The 23,336-nt window shown below is 17.7% G+C and overlaps 2 protein-coding genes across 2 annotated transcripts in view; both read right to left on the bottom strand.

Moving 5' to 3' along the window:
- LOC122719265 (odorant receptor 22c-like) overlaps positions 1 to 12,159 on the bottom strand; it is a gene marked incomplete at its 5' end in the record, with an annotated part of 22,068 nt that extends 9,909 nt beyond the window's left edge. Inside the window, 2 exons of the mRNA XM_043944931.1 lie at positions 7,338 to 7,674; positions 11,906 to 12,159. Coding sequence (XP_043800866.1) covers positions 7,338 to 7,674; positions 11,906 to 12,159 — 591 coding nt within the window. The remainder of the gene's footprint in view (positions 1 to 7,337; positions 7,675 to 11,905) is intronic.
- An 8,136-nt stretch (positions 12,160 to 20,295) lies between these two features.
- On the bottom strand, positions 20,296 to 22,776 carry LOC122719229. The gene is given in 5 exon segments (XM_043944880.1): positions 20,296 to 20,421; positions 20,498 to 20,710; positions 21,533 to 21,869; positions 22,522 to 22,557; positions 22,559 to 22,776. Coding segments are annotated over 5 exon segments (930 nt in total).
- Positions 22,777 to 23,336: the final 560 nt, after the last annotated feature.

Here is a 23,336-nt window from a genome sequence, read left to right as displayed (position 1 = left end):
TTGAAAATAATACCACTATGAATAAATTTAGTATGGTATATCTGTATATCCGCAGATATCAATATATCTATATATCTTTATAGATCCTTAAACTAAAATTTTCACAAGCAACTTGTGTCAGTTCGAACTTATGGAACCTATTCGCTATTGATAGTTGTTTCGCATTCACGGTTGTCGCATAAATATTGGAAATAATATTACAGGTTTGCTGAGAACAAATACAGTTATAGTGAATACTGCTCAAGTTTTAATTTCAATTTTATTGCAACAGGAAATGATTTTCATAAAATATAGGAATAAGCATACACGCGAATGCGTATTAAATTGCTTAGATCACGAATTCAAATTTACAATATATGAAGTAGCTAAAAGACGTTATGAAATAAAAACTTGCATGAAAAAATTTACGTACTATTAAATCGGAATAATTGAAACATATTATTTTTGTTATATGTGTCTTATTTAATTTTTTAAAAAATGTATTTTGTAAAAATTTTTTAAAGAAATATAATAATAATAATAGTGAGTACAATTTCTTATTTTATTTAAATTTTACGAATGAAAAAAATGATTCAAAAAATTAAATTTCAATTTTAAATAATCGTATGCATGTTAGTATTATTGTGTAGAAAACAAATAAAAAATATTCTTATATTATTAGTTATAAATTTTATAAATTTGATTTAAATAAATTTCGTTTCTATATATACAAAGAATTTAAAATTAATGCATTTTTCTTTAAATGCATATTTCAATTTCTTAATTAAGTTTCTTAATGTTAAATTTAAATTTCTTAATGTTAATATTAAATTTTTCTTCAAATATTATTATTATTAATTAAATGTATAATTGATTTTACATATAAAAGAAAATAAATTAAACATTTCTTGTAATAATAGGTATTCATTAAAATATTATATAACATTAAATTAATCATTTAATACCTAAAAATTTATTTATATAGATTGTCTTTTTAGTTATTAATATTTTTTCGAGGATATGAAAAAAAAGTTGTTTATTTGAAAAATGCAATTATGTTACAAATAAATAATTTTACACAGATCGTATTTTTTGATTCAAACAATTCAAAATAATCGTCATTTTCTAAAATCAATTTATTTAAATTATATTTCTATTACATAATTGATTCTTATTAACTGAAATTATGTTTGATTATAAATAAGTGTTATTGATGATGAAAAAAATTTTTTTGATCATTATATTTCGATCGAAGTTCGAAAGTTTTATAAAAGAAAAAAAAATTCATTATATTTTTACTTTCTTCTGAAACCTACAAGAATTGAACGAAAAATCATTTTTCAAATTTGAATTTTTTTCTCCTTTAAAATGTTCGATCAATCCATAATCAAAAGTAATAATCAAAAAATAATCAGAAAAATGTTTCCATAACTACTAATGGTTAATGTTAACTAAACACAATTTCCATCATTGATTATTATTATGAAAAAGAAAAAGAAAATTTCCGTTATCAAGAATACACTAATATTCATTAGTTTTCTCTTATTATAATTTATATTTCATATTTTATTTATTACCCAATAAATATTCAATGTAAAATGAAACAAAAAAATATATTTTTTCAAGAATATTTTCTTTTAATTGAATAACATGATAAATTAGATAATAAATATTCATTTAAAAATTAACACATATTAAAGAACACGTAACAATTCGAAAATGTCAGATTTAAATTGAAAATTTTTTTTGAAATCGAATAGTATTTTAAAAATATTTTTAAGAAAATTCTCTAAACTTTAAATGTACATGATTATTACAAAATAAAAAAAGTCTTAAATTTTAACTAAAAAATTATCAATCTTTAAAATATTATAAATTCGTAAAAAATATTGTCTAATAATCTATTTAAACTTATTTTAAAAAATAAAATATCTACTTCAATATATTAATTAATATATTAATTAATATATTAATTAAATTTTCTCGAAGATTGAAAATGTTTTCATATTAAAAAACGAAATGAAAACTCGATCAAAAGTAAAACTATATAATATATAATAATATATAATATATATATAATAATATAATATATATATAATAATATATAATATATAATAATATATAATAATAAACTGATTAATTTATTTTTTTTATATATTTATTTTATTACGATCCCATAATACTAATAATTTAAATGTTTAAGAGACAATTGTGTGCTACTTGCATAATGATGAATATTCATACATTTTATCTTTTTAAAAAAGATATAAGTATATAAACAATTAATAAATTAAATTATAGAACATAGTGTCATATTATTTTCATGTTAATTGAATCGATAGATATGAAAATATCGATGTCGATTTGATATTGTGTTTATAAACGATAAATGAGAATCTTTAACAATAAATATATATTGTGTTTTAGAGAATGACAATCGTTTAATTTAGAATGCTCATTGACTCTATTATTATATTATATTGAAAATGAGGTTGTGATATAAAAATACTATGCTTTGATAATTTTAATCATGAATTACGATATGTATGATGTAATGTTTATGATTATCACCGAATAAGTGCATTATGTCTGCTAATTGTGTTCGTTTATTATTCAGAGAGACTGTGTATCTGTGTCTTCTATGTTGTGTTTGTACTCTCTTTCTTTTCAGTATCTTTTAACTCTATGTTATACTATTTAAACTCTGTTTCTTTGAACTATGTTTGCCTGAACTTGTATTTTTCGACTCTATTCAAAAAGGGAAATGTTTGCGCTTTTAAAAGTTTCTATCAAACATTTGCATTCTTTTATGCTGATTTATCAAATGAAAAAAAAGTAGAATGTGCGTAAAAAATGATTTTCGAAATTTTTTTGATTATAAAAGTTGGGTCCAACTGAAAGGTTGTCAGCGTGATTTTTCCGTCAAATTTAAAATTTATAGCTCTTTATTATTAAATTTTGAAAGTGATTTATGATTCTAAATTTGCATGATTGACTAATTAAAATTAGCTATTCAGTATCTTTAAAGCATAAGAAATGAATTTTTTTCAAAATTTGTAAAATCCAAACATTTTTATGTAAATAATATAATTTTTTATAAAATCTTTATCTTTTACATTTTTCATAATTTTTTAAATTATATTACTAGAATTCATAATTCAAACTTTTATATAGATTAAGAAAAATTTTAGAGATCTACGATAAATATATTATGATAGATAACTATTTATTTTATTTTGTTTTAGAAACCTACCATATATATAACTTTTTAAAACATTTTTGGAAATTAATTTTATTAATAAATCCATTTCTTTTTCTTATATAAACTATAGAAATTAATTTAATATATTTGAAATTAAACTAACAGTTTACAACATCTAAAGAAGTCATACAATTTTTATATTTTGAAATAATCTTTATTTTTTTTTATGATTATGTTTTTTGTTTGTTTCTTTAGAATTTCTAAAATTTCTAAAAAAATGATTTTAATGTAATGAAATCATCGCTTTATTATATTTGAAATTATATTATATTAAATTGAATATTGAAACTATCTAAATAAATGTATAATAAATGTATATATTTATAATAATTTAAATTATTATAAATATTTCATATTATTATAATTCACTAACAAAACTTGAAATCAATTTTAATTGTTAAGTAATTTGTTATATCTTACGATATTTTGAAAAATTTATTGAACAAATTTTGTATTGTATTCCATATTAATATATCTATTGAGTAATAAAAGTCAATGATTCGAATTTCAAAAAAATATCAAAATAAAATATTTATTTATTATATTATATACGATCTATTTAATTAAGAAAAAGTGTTTTATTTTTTATACAAAATAATATTAACAAAATAATAAAATGAATGATATTTTTGGACTATTTAATATAGTCTATGCCTGACAAATATATTTGAAATGCATAAATAAGTAAATAAAAAACAAAATAAATTAAGAAAATACTGAATGCAAGGATATAATAAAGAATATAAATTTACTATAAAGCATATTTTATATATTTTTCAATTAATTGAAAGCAAATTAAATTTAATAATAAAAAAAATTTTATTTGAGAGTGATAACAAATACTTTTTTTTTTTTTTAATAAATTTATCTGGAGTATCTGTATAAAATTCATTCATTATTATTATCGAATTAGTTTCGAACGCTTCAAATAAATATATCAGTTGAATGTAAAAAAAAATAATAAGAAGAGATAACACTTAAAATAATAAATAATATTTTGAACTAATATTGATGAAATTTGTTTAATGTTTCAATATTTTCTGAGCCTATTATTAATATTAAATCTATATTTTGTGTATTAGAAATGCAAAATAATGATTAAATAATTAAAATAATTAAGCAACTATCAAAAAACAGGAAAAAATCAATCCCAATAATAAAAGTGAGTTTCAAATTTTTAATTCAGATACAGAAACGAAAAAAATAATTGAAAATTAAGGAAAAGTAAAGAAACTTGTAATCAATTCGGGAAAAAAAAACATAAAAGCAATGATTAAAATTATAAAGTAACATGAAAAGGGATGATTCACAATTATCTAATAGATAGGCAAAACCTAAATTAAGAAATGGAAATTGAATCATTAAATTTATTTCTAAACTTCTCTATTTTTAACTATATTATTTTTATTCGAATTGTAAAACTGTTACAATTTGCAAAACTAATGTTAGAAATTTTTAAATAAATAATAGACTCAAAGAATTCCTCCTAAAACAACAAAAAAACGAACAGATCAAACTATAAATATTCTCTTCAGATATATATATTCTCTTCAGATATAAATCATATAATATAATATATCAATATAATATAAGTCAATAATAATAAAAATTTTCAAAAAAAATTACTATCATACTAATAAAAAACTGAAAAAAACTTAAAATTGTATTAAAATAATTACATTCGAAATTAAATGTAAAATACATTAAATTTTCAAGAAAGAAGAGAAAGCAAATTTTTAATCTTACAAAAAGTATTACTGCAATTCTCTTAACAATATTTGTAATAAAACTCAAAAAATTGATAATAATAAAGAAATTTATAATATTATAATACCATTATATGCAATATATTAATAAAAATTAAACTTTCGAAAATGAATAATATCGCAATGCACCAAATGTCAAAGTCATGATTTTACAAGAAATTATTGCAACAAATCTCCAATATGCGTTAAATATGAAGATTCATATCTCTTAACTAATTGTCCATTGAATAAAAGGAAATGCCATATGCTCCAACTACAGAAAAAATCACCCATAAAAACTGTATTTATAAAAAAAAAATTAAAAAAGAAAGTTTTTCCAATAATTATTAAATGTCAAGATTTAAATAATACTAATCAAAACAAACATATCAAGCATTAAACTCAATATTTAATAATAAAATCTATATTAAAGCTATAAAATAAATACAAATCAATCATCATCATATTCATATGAACAAAACAAACATATAAATATATATATACAAAATATACAAAAAACTGGAAAAATTAATAGAAAATTTAATCAACCAAATGTATGTTAAAAATTTATGTTAAATTTATTAACAAAAATATATCGAAATGTATAATTTTACAAACAATTTACACATAAAAATTTTCTTTTTACGCATAAAAATATCGAAATTTCATCAAAAAATCTACAAAGATTTAAAAAATCGAAAGTTAGATGGACGACAATAAAATTCAAATAAATCCAATAAAATATTCACATATCACATTCATATTTAAGAAGAAATCAACTCTCTTTAATTAAAATTAGCTTTTACAAATTTGTCCAATGGAATCTGTTAAATATTTTTGTTTGTACCTGAATAGTAAATTAAATTCGAAAAAAGAAACAAAAAATAATAAAAATCAAGCAAATAAAAATGACAAGGAGAAACTGGAAGAAAATTAAAACTAGATATAAACAACAAACTTCTAATTTATAAAACTATAATAAAATCAATTTGAACATATAGATTAAAAATATGGGACATAAATACGAAATTCAAAAAATAAAACTTATTAAATTTCAGTCTAAAATCAAATGGTGAGAAATGACGATATCAGAAATATCTTAAGAATTTCTAGAGTAGAGAAAAGCAAACAATAATAAATCAACAATGAATAAATAAACATAAGAATTCAACTGTAAATTATGTAAATTGTTCAATGTAAACTACCTTTCAAATTTTTTTAAAAAGTTCAAAAGAAAATATCTATACGATTTACTTAACCAATCATTATTTAAAGAGTTCAGGATTGTTAGCAAATTCTTCAAGATTATTATTATTAATTATACTCTGTTGTTTTTTTATTATTATTGTTTTTTTCATATTATTAGACAAATGTCGCAACTTTCATATTATTAGACAAATTATTCGCAATTGCGAAATAAAGACATTTTATAAAAAAAAATATAAAAAATTCATCTATTATTATTACAATGTATAAAATCTGAATAATCTATTTATAATATAATTTATCTATTTATAAAAAAAAAAAATAAATCGAACAATGCTAATGCTAACTGTATATCAATTGTGAAAATTAAAACTCTAAATCTATCTCGAATTTATATAAGTAAACAAACACGTAATATATTTTGGAAATTATGTGAAGTCAATTATAAAAATATACAATAAAATGTTTGGATTTTGATTTGAAAATTTAATGCTATTTATTAAACCTTAGCATTAAATAATCAGCATATTTTATTTCTTTTCGTATTCTACAATTTTTATTTAAAATATTTTTTGAAGTTTTCATATTAATCAAAATATTCAACTTTTATTTATATATATATATATATATATATATATATATATATATACACGTGTGTGCGCGCGTGTGTGTATGTAAATGTGCATGCAAGAATTACAAAATATTACCTATTTTAATTTTCTAAAAAAAATATATATAAATTTCATTATAATCATTTTTATTATCTTAATAAAAATATTCTCTTAATATAAAAAACTTTTAATTAAAAAATTTTTAATTAATTAAAACTTAATATTTTATAATTATTATATATAATATATATTATTATTTATTATATATAATATTATATATATTATTATATAATTTTTAATTAATAAAAACTATATAAATAAAATTTAATTGTATTACAATATATTTTAACATCAGAAAGTAATATTATTTCTGATTAAATTGTTAAATTATTTTTAAAAAGAAATATTTTTTATATATCATATAAAATGTGTATATGTAATATATTTTAAACTTATTTCTTAACAAACAAATTTGTTTTAAGAATAAGATATCTCAATAAAAGAAATCTAAAATAGCTTACCATTAATACTTACTATCATCAAAAGAAATGCGGCAAATACACCAAACATAAAAGCTGACGATACTTGATAAAAATACTGTATAATTATTACAAACTCATAAATGGGCGATTTATTAGTATCAAAAGGTAAATCCATTTTTAATAATAATTCTCGAGATTTAGTTACATTAACTTCTTGATGCAAAAAAATACCAATTGCATAACAAACAGTAGATGCTACACAAGTACACATTATAATACTCGTCAAACGATAAGATAAATAAGCTGTTTTCGATATTAAATTATCCGTATCCATTATTGCATATTTTTGACATTCTTCTTCCATAGTTGATAAAATACTACGAACCAGACTGTAAAATATTGTTTCGAATATAATATTTTTTTTTAATGATATTTATATTATATCATTCACTAAATTCTGCAAATCACTTGTAAATGGTGATAGTTTTAATTTTTAACATCATCTTAAATTTAATGATTTTAATTTAAGTTGAAATTCGATTGAATTTAGTTGAGTATTTTTTCTCAATTTTAATATATTCTAATTTTTAAAATTTAATATCATTGTGATATTTTTTAAATTTCATTTAAACATTAAAATAAAAAATTAAAAGAACTTGAAAAGATAATATTGTAATATTTGTCTATGTAATATAACATATAACATATATGACACATACGTATAGTATCTATATGTATATATTTGTAATTGTATAAATATAAATATAGAATATTTTTTAATTTTATTTATAATACATCTTATTGATACATCTACTAAACTCAAAGATTGAAAATACCGATAAATGCTGAAAAAAATGATTAGAATGAGTTTCAGTTATTTTTAAATGATCAAATAGTAAAAATAAAAATGTAAAAATAAAAATTTAGAAATAAAAATGTCAAAAAGCTTTTATTTTCAATCAAAATATGATGTGACACAAATATTAAAATGTTATTCACATATAACTTTTATTAAAACGAAATATTGTTATTGATTTGATGTAAATAAATCTCCGATTGATGTTATAAAATTATAATAATTATAAAATTCACAAAATGCTTGAGTAGAGATTTATTAAAATCTAATATAATTCTAATATATATAATATAACTCTACTCAAATCTAATCTTTTATAAATTGTATGCATATGATATAATATCTCGACATAAAATTAAAAAAGAACATAATTGCTATATCATCAAAATGATCATAATTTTAAAATTTAATAATTTTAACTCAAATTCTGCTAAACTATTGCTAACTATAATTCTACTAAACCAAATAAATTAATTATTAAATTAACTAAAAAATTAATTTAAAAAATTATTTTAAGAAAACTAATTATTTTAAGAAAACTAATTATTTTAAGAAAAACACATTTTACTAATTTCAATAATTTTGAAATATTTTTAAGGAGCAATATTTTGAATTATTTTGTTATGCATAGCATGCATATATAGAACTTTTTAGAACATCAATTCTAAAAACTAAACAAAAAATGATATGATATAAAGTATGATATGATATAAGAGTTGAAACTTAAAGTTTGTGTTAAATAAAGCGAGATGTAAATAGAGTAAGATTTTATTTCTATTGCGCCGCTATTTTTTTTTAATAGATTATTATTTAACCTAATCTAATCTTTTTTAAATTATAAACCAACATAATTTTTAAATTAATTAATTAATTATTTTTTAAATTGTAAACCATCATTTTTTAATAGTAATCTTAATATATTTTCTGGAATATCTGGAATATAGCTTTATGTAAGGTACAAAAATAAATTTCAAAAATATTTATTAAAAATTTATTTTTGGAATTTTATTTATATAAGTTTTTACATTCATTGAAATAGAAATTCTATTTAATAAATATAAAAAATTTAATTTTTCAAGTTAGAATTAATGAAAATAATAAAACAGGTGCAGATCTTCTCCATTTAAAAATTGTATATTATTCAAAGATTATATAAATGCTTTTGAGTAAATCAATTATTACATTTCTTGTGATTATTTTCAAATTCTCAAGAAGTACTATTTTTATTTATAAATATTTATAAATATAGTATATTTTTAATTATATAAATTATTTTTTATATATATTATATTTTTTTATATAAATTCTTTTGTACAAAATTTTCTATTATTGATATGCATAACTATGTATGCTAATTAAGGAGTTTTCTAGTATTAAAAAAGATAAATATTTAAATTTTGTATGAAAATTTATGTTATAATTAATAGATAATTTATATTAATAGATAATTATTAATTATATTAATAGATAATATTTACAATTTTTATTGTACAATTGTACAATGATGTTGAAATATTTATATAATATTTATATAATCTATACTAATAAATATTTCAATACAAGTTTGTTAAAAATGAATTTTTTATCTTTCCATAAATTAATTTTGATTAGGCTAAATTAAAATACGATCATTTTGTTGCAAAACAAAATTATAACATAATATTACATAATATAACATAATCCGAATCCAATTTTAATTAATTATTGGAAATTTGTATAATATCATTGAAATATTTTTTATTAATAATTTTCTAATAGGCGATGATTAAAATTTTTTGAAAATTAATTAGAAAAATAATTTTTGACATGTTAAAGTTAAATAGAATTGAATTTTTTAAACTACAAAAACATATGCAATATTAAACAAATTTTTGTTGATATTTTGATTAAAGCCAAATAGCAATTATATGTAGAGGGAAAACTACAAAATTTACACAAATATATTTTAAATCATTAAAATTAAATCAATGAAATCAATGAAATATAAATAAATAAATTTCTTTTTGTAAATAATGATTTTAATTAGAATGATGAAGTTTATTTTCAACTTGCTCATATAATTTTCAAATATTATACATATATTCAATTATTATTTCGCTATAATAATATATAAGAATAGTATTTGAAAGTTTTTTCAAGTACTAATTAATATTTGAAAAATAATAAAAAATTAACAAAATGAAAAATCAAATTAACAACTTTACTTTAAAATGGAAGATATATATTGATATAATAATAAATAATTTAAATTAACAAATATTATTCCATTTAAAAAAAAATTATAATTATTAATTGGTATTATTTTAATAAATATTACAAAGTAAAAAATAAATCAAAATAAAGAATTTTCAGAATTTAGAGAAAGACTTGCTTATTATTATTACATTAAATTAATTACATATTATGTAATATTATTCATAAATAATGATTAATCTATTAAATCTAATTAATCTATTAAATTTTATATATATATGAATATAAAAAAATTGTAAAATTTAAAATGAAAAATTAAAAAAAAAAACGAAAATATAAAATTCAATGCAAATATAATTAAAATAATTAAATTTTTCTATTAAATTCATATTTAATTATTAAATGATTGAAAAATGGCATTTTGTGCATAAAAAGTACCATAAAATAAAATTTAATATATATAAATAAAATATCGCGAAATAAATTTATTTATTTAAACGAAAAAAAATAATCTTTTAAATACATATTTGCATAAATTTGAAAGGAATAATTATAATTTTCATTAATTGTAAAACGAAACAAATCTTTTTGGAACTATTACTGAAAATTAAATTCTTATAAAATAAATTAATTCAAACACAATAATTATTGTTATTAAAATCATTAAAAAAGAAACAAAAAAATCATTAATTAAAATAAATCATTTTTTAAAGTTAAAATTTGCACAACATTGCAATTAAAAATATTTGAAATAATATTTCTTTCAATTCAAATAAATTTATGTTCAATAGAAAAACTACAATATATGTACTATAATAACTTCATAAAAATATAATAGAAAAATATTTAAAAATAATTATAAAATATGTACATATATATATATATTTAAATACATTGTATAAACATATATTTTATACGTATATATAATAAAAAAATATAAAAATTATTGCTTGCGTTACATAAATTTAGAAAAACGTAATAAGTAAGAATGTAATCATTCTTAATTCATTCAAAATTATTATAATACTTCTAAAAATAAAATAAATTTTATTTTTAAAATATGATTTTTCTAATGATAGTATACGAAATTCTTTGAAAAAAAACTTTTTAATTAATTTTTTGAATTAAAAATTAAAAATTTTTATTGTTTTTGTTCAATTCAAAATTCTTAACCAAATAAAAAATACATTGCATAAACAATATATAAGAATTTCGCTTTTCAATCAATAATTCAATCAATTTTGTTTTTAGATTTCAAATTTATTATTGATTTATTATTGATTAATGATACAAATTAATCAATCCATAATAAAATTCATATAGAAGAAACACGAAAAAGAAAAAACGAAAGCATAAAAATTTAACAAACTTAAAAAAATGATTATTACTATTAATCATTATGATTATTATTATTAACTACAAACTTAAGGTATTTTTCAAAAGATATCAAAATTTATTATGAATAAAATAAAAATAAACAATCTGCATTTAAAGAATTTTGAAAATTTTGTAAATATAAAAATCAGATTCAAAAAGAATTTATTTCATAAATAATCAATATAAAAACTTACGTGTTTTGTGTCCAAGCAGTAAATAATTTAATGCACACTAAACTAAATGGCAGACAAATACTTATATTATCAATTATTTCTGTAAGAGTATCATATTTATAATGCACAATTAAATAACTGTATTGAGAAATATGAAGCGCACAAAAAACTATCGTCCAAAAAAATTTATGTAAAATCGAAAATGGTGCTCCCGGCCATGACGCAGCAAAATAAAGACCATATTTTACAGATTGAGTAATTGTATTAATTGTATTAATTGTCATTTCATACAAATTAGTTATTTATATCAAATTTTAAATTTTCATTAAAAGAATTCCATTAAATGTGCAACATAGAATAAGTCTTGAAAATAATACCACTATGAATAAATTTAGTATGGTATATCTGTATATCCGCAGATATCAATATATCTATATATCTTTATAGATCCTTAAACTAAAATTTTCACAAGCAACTTGTGTCAGTTCGAACTTATGGAACCTATTCGCTATTGATAGTTGTTTCGCATTCACGGTTGTCGCATAAATATTGGAAATAATATTACAGGTTTGCTGAGAACAAATACAGTTATAGTGAATACTGCTCAAGTTTTAATTTCAATTTTATTGCAACAGGAAATGATTTTCATAAAATATAGGAATAAGCATACACGCGAATGCGTATTAAATTGCTTAGATCACGAATTCAAATTTACAATATATGAAGTAGCTAAAAGACGTTATGAAATAAAAACTTGCATGAAAAAATTTACGTACTATTAAATCGGAATAATTGAAACATATTATTTTTGTTATATGTGTCTTATTTAATTTTTTAAAAAATGTATTTTGTAAAAATTTTTTAAAGAAATATAATAATAATAATAGTGAGTACAATTTCTTATTTTATTTAAATTTTACGAATGAAAAAAATGATTCAAAAAATTAAATTTCAATTTTAAATAATCGTATGCATGTTAGTATTATTGTGTAGAAAACAAATAAAAAATATTCTTATATTATTAGTTATAAATTTTATAAATTTGATTTAAATAAATTTCGTTTCTATATATACAAAGAATTTAAAATTAATGCATTTTTCTTTAAATGCATATTTCAATTTCTTAATTAAGTTTCTTAATGTTAAATTTAAATTTCTTAATGTTAATATTAAATTTTTCTTCAAATATTATTATTATTAATTAAATGTATAATTGATTTTACATATAAAAGAAAATAAATTAAACATTTCTTGTAATAATAGGTATTCATTAAAATATTATATAACATTAAATTAATCATTTAATACCTAAAAATTTATTTATATAGATTGTCTTTTTAGTTATTAATATTTTTTCGAGGATATGAAAAAAAAGTTGTTTATTTGAAAAATGCAATTATGTTACAAATAAATAATTTTACACAGATCGTATTTTTTGATTCAAACAATTCAAAATAATCGTCATTTTCTAAAATCAATTTATTTAAATTATATTTCTATTACATAATTGATTCTTATTAACTGAAATTATGTTTGATTATAAATAAGTGTTATTGATGATGAAAAAAATTTTTTTGATCATTATATTTCGATCGAAGTTCGAAAGTTTTATAAAAGAAAAAAAAATTCATTATATTTTTACTTTCTTCTGAAACCTACAAGAATTGAACGAAAAATCATTTTTCAAATTTGAATTTTTTTCTCCTTTAAAATGTTCGATCAATCCATAATCAAAAGTAATAATCAAAAAATAATCAGAAAAATGTTTCCATAACTACTAATGGTTAATGTTAACTAAACACAATTTCCATCATTGATTATTATTATGAAAAACAAAAAGAAAATTTCCGTTATCATTAATACACTAATATTCATTAGTTTTCTCTTATTATAATTTATATTTCATGTTTTATTTATTACTCAATAAATATTCAATAAACGAAGAAAATATTTATAACCTGCTAAGCTTAATAATGCTGTAAAATTTAATTTTTTCTTATTAAATATAATAAAAAATAGTTTGTTTTAATTTTTAATTTTTTTTTATTATATTGTCATTATTATTAATTTTTTATTTTTATTAATTAAATTATCAATTCAATAGTTATTTTAAAAAAAGATAAATTTCACTGATTTCAGTGATTTTAAAATAATTATATCTTCTGTAAATAATCTTTAATATTAATTTTATATTGAACCATTATAAATAAATTTTATCTTATTAGGAAATAAACAATGTAAATATTTATACATAAAATATTTACACTTTATATATTCCAATAATATATATATAATATAATATTTAAATCAACAAATAATAAAAAAATATTTATTTCATTTTATTAAAATGGTAGAAACATTCGTTCTCTTAGATCAACTACATCAATATATAAAATATATTTTTAGGATAATAAAATATTTAGATAACAAAATGATCAGATAATAAAATATTCAATTCATGATGAAACTTCCGAGAAAAGAAATATAAATATATGAAAAAGTAACAATTGTATTCATCAATTCAGCATTTAGTACTACTTCCCAAGAAGAGGCATCAACAAGTATCTAAGAACAATTATCTAACTCATTATCCAATGATATTTTTAATGAAAAAAAGTGTATTATAATTTGCAATAAATATTTATCTGTAAATTCTGTAAAAATAGATATTTGCAATAAATATTTATCTGTAAATATCTGTAAAAATATAAGAAATTATCCTTTTTCATAAATTTAAAAAATACTTAATGCTTTTATTATATTTATTTTTTGAATACTTTTAATTGAAAAATATGATATGATCAAACAATAAATCATTTGGAAACAATTATTAAAAAAATATGTAAAAACTTGAAAATGTTGAATCGAATTATATTGAAAACTTTTTTTAAAATTCAATTGCATTCTGAAAGTATTTCTAAAAAAATTAAAAATTTGAAGTATGAATATTTATTTTAATTAAATTGACTTCATTTATAATAAAATTATAATGAAATAATTTTTATTTTGAAATAATCTTCATTTTTTGATGATTATTTTATGATTTCTTTAAAAAAATAAAAAAAAAAATAGCATTTTGATAATAATCAAATCATCAATAATCAAGTTATTTTATTATATTTTTTCTTATATTTGAAATTATATTTGAAATTATATAATTGTTAAATGATTTACTTGAAATCATCTAAATAATTATAATCAAATAAAACCAAATAAGAAGTATAAATTGCATGCTTTTTTGTAAAATATGGCAGAAACGCTTATCGTATGATTACAAACAATTTTTTCTTGTTTTATGAAACACTTTTATAAATCAATTCAAATGTTAATAATGATCTGCATTAATAGATTCAATCTAAAAATTAGGTTGCAATGCATCATTTTTTTCTCATTTCATTAAATAGATTGTTAGAAATTTTTTAATTATATTTGTTTCTTATAAATAATTGTTTAATTATAAATAATTTCATCTAAAAATATCGAATTATAATATGTATTTATGAAAGATTTATAACATTCATAAAATATTATTTATTTATACCAAAAAATTTCAAATTTCAAAAACAATTTAAAGATTGCGAAAATCGAGTTGAATTTAAATTTAGCAGAATACATATAAAACTCAATTTTTTCTAAAATTAAGTTTTAATAAAAAAATATTAATCTATATTTTTTAGATTTATGTTGCTTTTTTTATTATTAATATCATACTATTTCGAGTTTATATAGTTAAAATCTCGATTCTTGTATATTTATATTTTAAACAAATGTATCCTGCTATTGAATTTCAAATAGTTTCATAAATAAAAACGAAGATTATGAATAAAAAGATTTAATGATAGATATATGATTTATATATAATGATTATTGCATAATTTAGTTATAAATTATTTTCGTTTTTAATTAAATATTGAATTTCAAAAATTGCAATTGCATAAATATTGAATACTGAAACAAGGTATCATCCAATACTTACTTACTGCTTAAATATATATAATTATATCTATTTACATGTAATTATATCTAATTATATCTAATTTATATGTAATTATATCTATTACTTACTTTATATGAGTACTATTATATGAGTACTATTTATATGAGATTTTGAGAATCATCATATTTTCTATTGACAATCTTACATTCTTTCGTGTATGAAAATGACTCCAAACATATCGTGACTTTCAGCTTGATTTTTAGTTGTCAATAATAAAAAATAACTAAATAACTAAGAAATAAAAATTAAACAATTTTTTTATTTTTATTTTATTTTGTTTTATATATGAATTTCTTTTTGTAACCAACTTCATTCAAATATATTTTTGTATGAACTTTACTTGAGATTAATAAAATAATAATGAGGTAATAAAATAAAAATTTGATTCTTAATATTATAGAGAAGAAAACATTATACATACCTTAAATTTATATCATACCAAAATTGACAATTTTAAATAATATGAATTTAATACAAATTTGACCTCTTTTTATTAAAGATATTTATATATTTTTATTAATAAAACATTTAGGCATTGTCTTTATATATATATTGTTATCACACAATTATATTTTTTTATTATTATATTATATTATTATAATTGTATATTTTTATTACTTCAACGATAACATTGTCATTATATATAATTATTATACAATTATTTAATAAATTATAATAATATTATATTCATTTATATTATCAATGATTCTATTTTTAGTTAATATAAACTATATGATAATTTTACTACGATATAATTATATTTTTTAATACACTGCGAGAAGTACTGATATATATGATGCCGAAATTTTCATAATCTATAAATGTGGAAAATAAAACTACTACAATATAATATATTTATAAAACTTGGAGAAATAAAAAAGGAATATTTTTATTTAAGAAAATATAATTTTTCGTCAAAAATAAATCAAATAATGCAAAAATTTTTTATCACAGTTTATATTTGTTTGTGCAAAAACAATAATTAAAGAAACTTTAATTATATTAAATATGCATATAAACATGCATACATAATATATCAAAAATAATTGTATAATCTAGTAAAAAATAATTTTCTATGTAAAAATATGTCAAAGAAAAAAAAATTTTTTTAAATTTAAGGTTTTGTAAATCAACTTAAAAATTTTTCAAGTATAAATGAAATTAGCTAGTTTTTAATTAGGTACAAATAAATTATAGAAAGTTATTCTTCATGTAAAAATGTGAAACTAGAATATAATAAATATAATAAATACTATAATAAATAAATAAATTTACTAAGAAATGTAGAATAAAATTTTGTTCTTATTTCTAATTAAAAATCGAAATTATGTAAAATTATGTAATCAATGAATTTTCAAATTTAATTTTTTTGAAAACTAATTTTTAAATAAAAAGATTATGTTCTACATTTTCTATTTAATTTCATATATAATTCATATATAATTTCATATATTAATTTTATTTAATTTCATATATAAAATATCTTATTACAAATAATTAATTTGTACTTAATAAAAAATTAGCAATCTCACTTGTACTTTAAAAATTTTTAGTTTTGATTTATAATAAAATCAAAGTCACAAAAAATTTTATTTTTTTTTTATTTATCATTATATATAAAATCATTTTCTTATATATAAAATTACGTACCATGATTTTACATATATATAAAATCCTATATATAAAGTATGTTTTTAAAGTAAGATCCTTTTACAAATAAAAAAAAAGTTATAATATAAATAAATATCTTTTAAAAAAATATTTATTTATATTATTTATTCACATAATTTCTATATATTAAATAAATTTTTGTTATATATTGTGTTACTAATTTTGTTACTTCAAATCCATCTTATATTATGACGTCGTGATAATAATTTTTAAATGCAAAAATAAATAGTTACTTAATAAAAAAATCGTTATAGAATTCGTTAAAAATTTCTTAACGAATTTGTTTTAACATTTCAGCTAATATGAATTATATTTTTTAATTAGATCTATCAAAAATAAACTTTTTAATAAATATTTAAAAATTAAATATTTTTAATGCAATCTTTATTACATAATTCTTTATGTTTGTGTTTTTATCTTATATTATGTTCAATTATGTTGATAATTAAATATGTAAGTTGTATGAGAAACAACACTAAGCATATAAAAAATAAAGAAAAAAAAGAAAACATAGATAACACATCTACTTTCAAATTTTTAAAAAAAAATTTTAATTTTATTTTATATTTTTCTTTATACTTTTATTTCATATATTTATATGAAATATTTTTATTTATTTTATTATGATATATATTTTTATATTATTCAAAATTTTTTTGCTCTTGTCAGAGACTCTTGCATGCCACTATGTATATTCTATGATATTATTATTTAAAACCATTAAATGTAAAAAATAAATAACTTACACCTGTAAAACTTTCCAAGGAAAGACTTGAAAATTTTCCAAAAGTAAATGTGAAACCTTTTTGAGATCTTAGTATAACAGGTATTAAAAGTTGAGTTTCATTTGATCGTAAATCATAGCAAAGAAATTCATAAGCTGTATCGCCGATTAATTTGCTTTAATAATGAAATATTATTAAATATTATTATTAAATTTAAAATATTAATAAATAATTTTACTAGATGGAACATTTAAATAAGAGAACATATAGAATCAAATCATTTCATATTTATTAATAATAAAAAATATACAAAACATTGAAATCAGAAAAACGAATTCTGATTTAAATTTATTGAAAATCAAAGAAAACGAAGATGTTTATTGTCAATGAATGAATAGAATTCAAAAGATTCAAAATAACGTTAAGAAGAAAGGAAAAGAAATTATTTCTTTTTTTTTAGAAATTCATTTAAAATTCTGTTAATTATTAAATTAAAGCCAGGAGTTTATGATTTGCATATTATTATATATTGTTGTAATTTCTGTAATAATAAATTAATTTATAGGTGAGAATTGAAACAATAATTTTAGTTTCTTTTTATTATTATTAAAAACAGATTTCTATCTTTATTAGTTGAAAGATCTTGTTAAGATATTATTTTAAGATAATTATTTTAAGATATAAGCAAAAATTATTATTCTTTCTTTGCCTATTCTTCATTTTTCAATTTAATAATCAATGGTATTGATTTTATTGGTTGTTTTATTTTTCTAAACTTATTAATATATATTTAACTTATTAATATATTTTTCTAAACTTATTAATATATATATATTATATATTATTCATAAAGATCTTTATCATTAATCTTTATCATTAAATGGTATCAAATTTTTCAGATATTTTTTTATATAATTCTTTTTTTTTTTAAATACTTTAGTTTTCTAATAGCTATTTAATAGCATTTCATTCGGATTTTATTAGTACTATACTATATATTATAAATTTTATAGTATTAATGTTTCCTGGTAAATTTTTACAATTTTTATCTATTTTTATAATTTTTATAAAATAGTAATAGTTATTAATTTCTATTTTCAATATCTTCTTCTATCTGCATTAGATTATTAAAATTTTTTATAATATCATTTTAGATCTATATCCTTTATTTTTAATGAAATCATTAACTGAATTTAATCATTAATAAAATTTTTAATAAAACTTTTAGAAACTTTCAGTCAATTTTATATTGTGAAATATTGATGATTTCTTTATTCGGATCCAAAAGATATTAATTGAAGTTTCTATAGTATAGTTCGAATTGAGATGCATGATTTGACAATAATTTTGTCAAATCAATCAGTTTTTTATTATAAATAAATTCAACAAATCTGTTAAAAAATTTCTATCTTTATTAGAATAGTATGAATTATTTGTTTATTATGTAAATCTATAAATATAATTTGTTTATTATTTTAATTAAATATTCTATTAAATATTCTAATAAATAAATAATAAAATTATTACAGATTATTGTTTTCATTCCTTTTCTGTTTATATAAGTATAACAAATGATACATAAAAATAAACTATATTAAGAAAATATTAATACATTAATTTAAGAAAAATTTTATTTCAAATAATTTTCTCTCTCATATATTGACTTTATTTAAATATATGACTTTATTTAAATGCTCCATTTTATATGTTTGACATTTGTATATTAACAGAATCATTTTTAATCATATTTTGTATGTATTTTGATACATATCTAAATACATATTAAAATACATAATAAATATTTTATCTAGATACTAAAAAATAATATTATAAAATTTATTATAATATTAGAAAATATAAAAACGAAACATTTAATTTATGACAAGAAATAAATAAATAAATTATAACATAGATATTGTTGTCAAGATTTTCTTTTCAAAGAAGTCTAAAAAGAAATCATTATATTTTTACAGTACATTTGACATTTGACAAAAAATATAATTTGACAAAATGATATTTTATTTAAAAACCTTAATACGAAGATATTCACCAGCAAAACAATATATAAATCCTTCTAAACAAATTACCATATAAAATAAAACAGATTTGAGTAATAATAGAAAACCATTATCCTCGTGTATTGTCTGTAATATTCATTTTATACATTTTTAATATGAAAAAGTCAATATATCATTATATATAAATTGAAATATTACTTACAATTACAATAAGGAATCCTACACAGCAAGTAATTAAAGTATTTGATACAAGTTGACTAAGTGCTATATATGTAAACAGTTTTTCAATTCTTTCTGCAAAAATAATGATTTCTTGATGTCTGATAATGAAAAATTTTAAATGACTTGCACATATATGAGGAATATCTAATAAATTTTGACACAGAATATCAATTTGATATCCTATATGAAGAACCTAAAAATTTGAATTTTTATGATAAAGTAATTGAAATAAGAATTCTGTTTAATATAATACAAATACAAATTTAACATAAGATTTTACATTATAAAAAAATAAATATTCAAATAAATATTTGTTTATATCTTAGAGAATATTTTTAAATCATTATATTTATTAAATTTGACTTTTCGAGCAAAAGATTTTCTTTATGTGATAGATTTTAAGCGAAACGTATCTCATCCAATTTAAATATCTCTTCTTGATGAAATAGGAAAAAATATTGCAAGAAAACGATTCGATTCGATTGAAATAGCAAATATGATTACATAAAAAAAAAATTATTTTCAAAATTATTAATATTTTTATATTTTTTATCATATATTATGATTAAATTCAATCATTTTCATAACATTGAATACAAAATTTTCAAAAATGTTTAGAAATAAATGTAATAACAATTATGATAAAATGAGATAAATGAAAAATTTCAATAAATTCAATATATTTTCATAGATTCTAAAAGATTGTTTTAATAAATGATTTTTTAATCCTTTTTTTATGTTTCCAAATTATAATTACTTCTCAGGAAATTATTAAATTAATCTTAAAACACAAATAATACAATAATTTTGAGAATAATTTTTGTACATTATTAATTATTATTTTATTATTTATATAATTTTATTAATGTTTATTATATTGTTTATTTGTCTCTTTGAATCAAATAATATTTTCTTTGTATTTTTCCTATCTTATTAACAATGATGAATGAAATATTTAAAATACAAACAGAATCTCTGTGTAATTATTCAGGAGAAATATCACATTCATATCTACCACCATTAAAAGCAGAGCACTGAATGTTCCAAACGTAAGAACTGCTGATACATGAATAAGAAGTTGCGAAGTTACTACAAATTCATAATTTGGAAATTCATTGGTTTCAAAAGGCAAATCCATTTTGAAAAGAAGTTCTCGAGATATTGAACCATTAGTTTTTTGAATTGCTAAAGTACCGGTAATATAAAAGGCAGCAGACACTAAATATGAAGACATGACAATAGTTGTCATATAAAAAGAGATTTGTTCCGTTTTCGATATTAAGTTATTTATGTCTATAACAGCATATTTTTGGCAATTCTTTTCCATAGTTGATAAAATATCACAAAATATGCTATATATTAATATATTAAATAAAAATTATTGTAAAATTTGATTTTACAAGTATTTCGATGAAAAAATAAAACATATTGATAATGTAAACAAATACATAAATATGTAATATAAATTACAAATATGAAAATTAGTATAAATGATAAAAAAAACAATATAAAATGACTATATTATTCAAAATTACTTTCGATTTATTTTTCACTTTTTATTCATTTCATTGAACAATTATCATGTTATGTTCTATATAATATAGAATATTTCATTGTATGTAGAACATATAATAAAAATATATTCAAAACACAAAAATAAATCAAAAATAAAATAAATTATAATAAAATTTTTTCATTTGTTTTAAAACTTTTTTAAATACAATAGAATTAATACAATAGAACTTCAATTATATAAATTTCATTTATATAAACGAAATTCTATTAATCTCTAATTATAAAATTTATTGTATTTTATTTTTTTATTTACTTTTTTATTGTATAAACTAAACTCCTATATTCATATTGAAAAATAATGCATTAATTGCATCATTTCAAATGAATCAATGTTCAAAACATAAAAGATACAAAAAATATTGACAACATTTTCTATATTCTAACAAATATTTATAAATTTATATTTATTAAAAATAAAACATAACTTACCCATAATTCACCCAAGTAACAATTAATTTGATAAACTAGACTGAACGGCATAGTTATGCTTAAATTATCTATTATACTCATGAGATTATCAGATTTATAATGCATTACGATATATCTATACTGATAACTTTGAAATACAGCCATCAATGCCAGCCAACCTAACTTATGTAAATATGGAAATGGTGTTCCAGACCAAATACCAGCAAAATGAAGGCCGAATTTAACAGATGGGCTAAGCGTATTTAATACAAGCATTCTATGCAGATTTTGTATTCTTTCGCTTATATATTTTTAAACTATACTTTTCATTTATAAAATCACGTAATTTTCACAAATACGCATCATTATTACCAGAAAACAGATGTACTGAAGACTAAAAAACTTATGTATATGCACGTTTACGATAAACTAAAAGATACATAAAAATTATACGCAAGCATGCACAAATTATTCACGAGTTTCTAGCCATTTGTTTCACATTCCCAGAATCTACATAAATATTGCAAATAATATCACAAAATGATTGTAAGCTTGTTGCAAACAAAAGTTGAGGATAGTGAAAAGTATGTTGTTCAAAATATAATTTCAACTTTTGCTGCAACATAAAATGATTAGTTTTCTTAGAAAAGTACTGAAGGATACGATATGTAAGTACATATTAAATTAGATTTGTTATAAGTTGAAGAAAATGCAAAAGTTTTGATAGAAAGAAATATGTTTTAGGATTCATACAACTAATAATGAAATATCCTGTTATATTTATTTTGTAGAAAATATATTAAAAATAATCTTGGAGAAAATTGAAAAATAAAATT

The sequence above is a fragment of the Apis laboriosa genome, unplaced genomic scaffold, assembly GCF_014066325.1.
Source record: "Apis laboriosa isolate Shangri-la unplaced genomic scaffold, ASM1406632v1 scaffold71_cov137, whole genome shotgun sequence".
Taxonomy (NCBI): domain Eukaryota; kingdom Metazoa; phylum Arthropoda; class Insecta; order Hymenoptera; family Apidae; genus Apis; species Apis laboriosa.
Note: the sequence above shows the minus strand (reverse complement) of the source record. Positions and strands in the feature narration are given on the sequence as shown.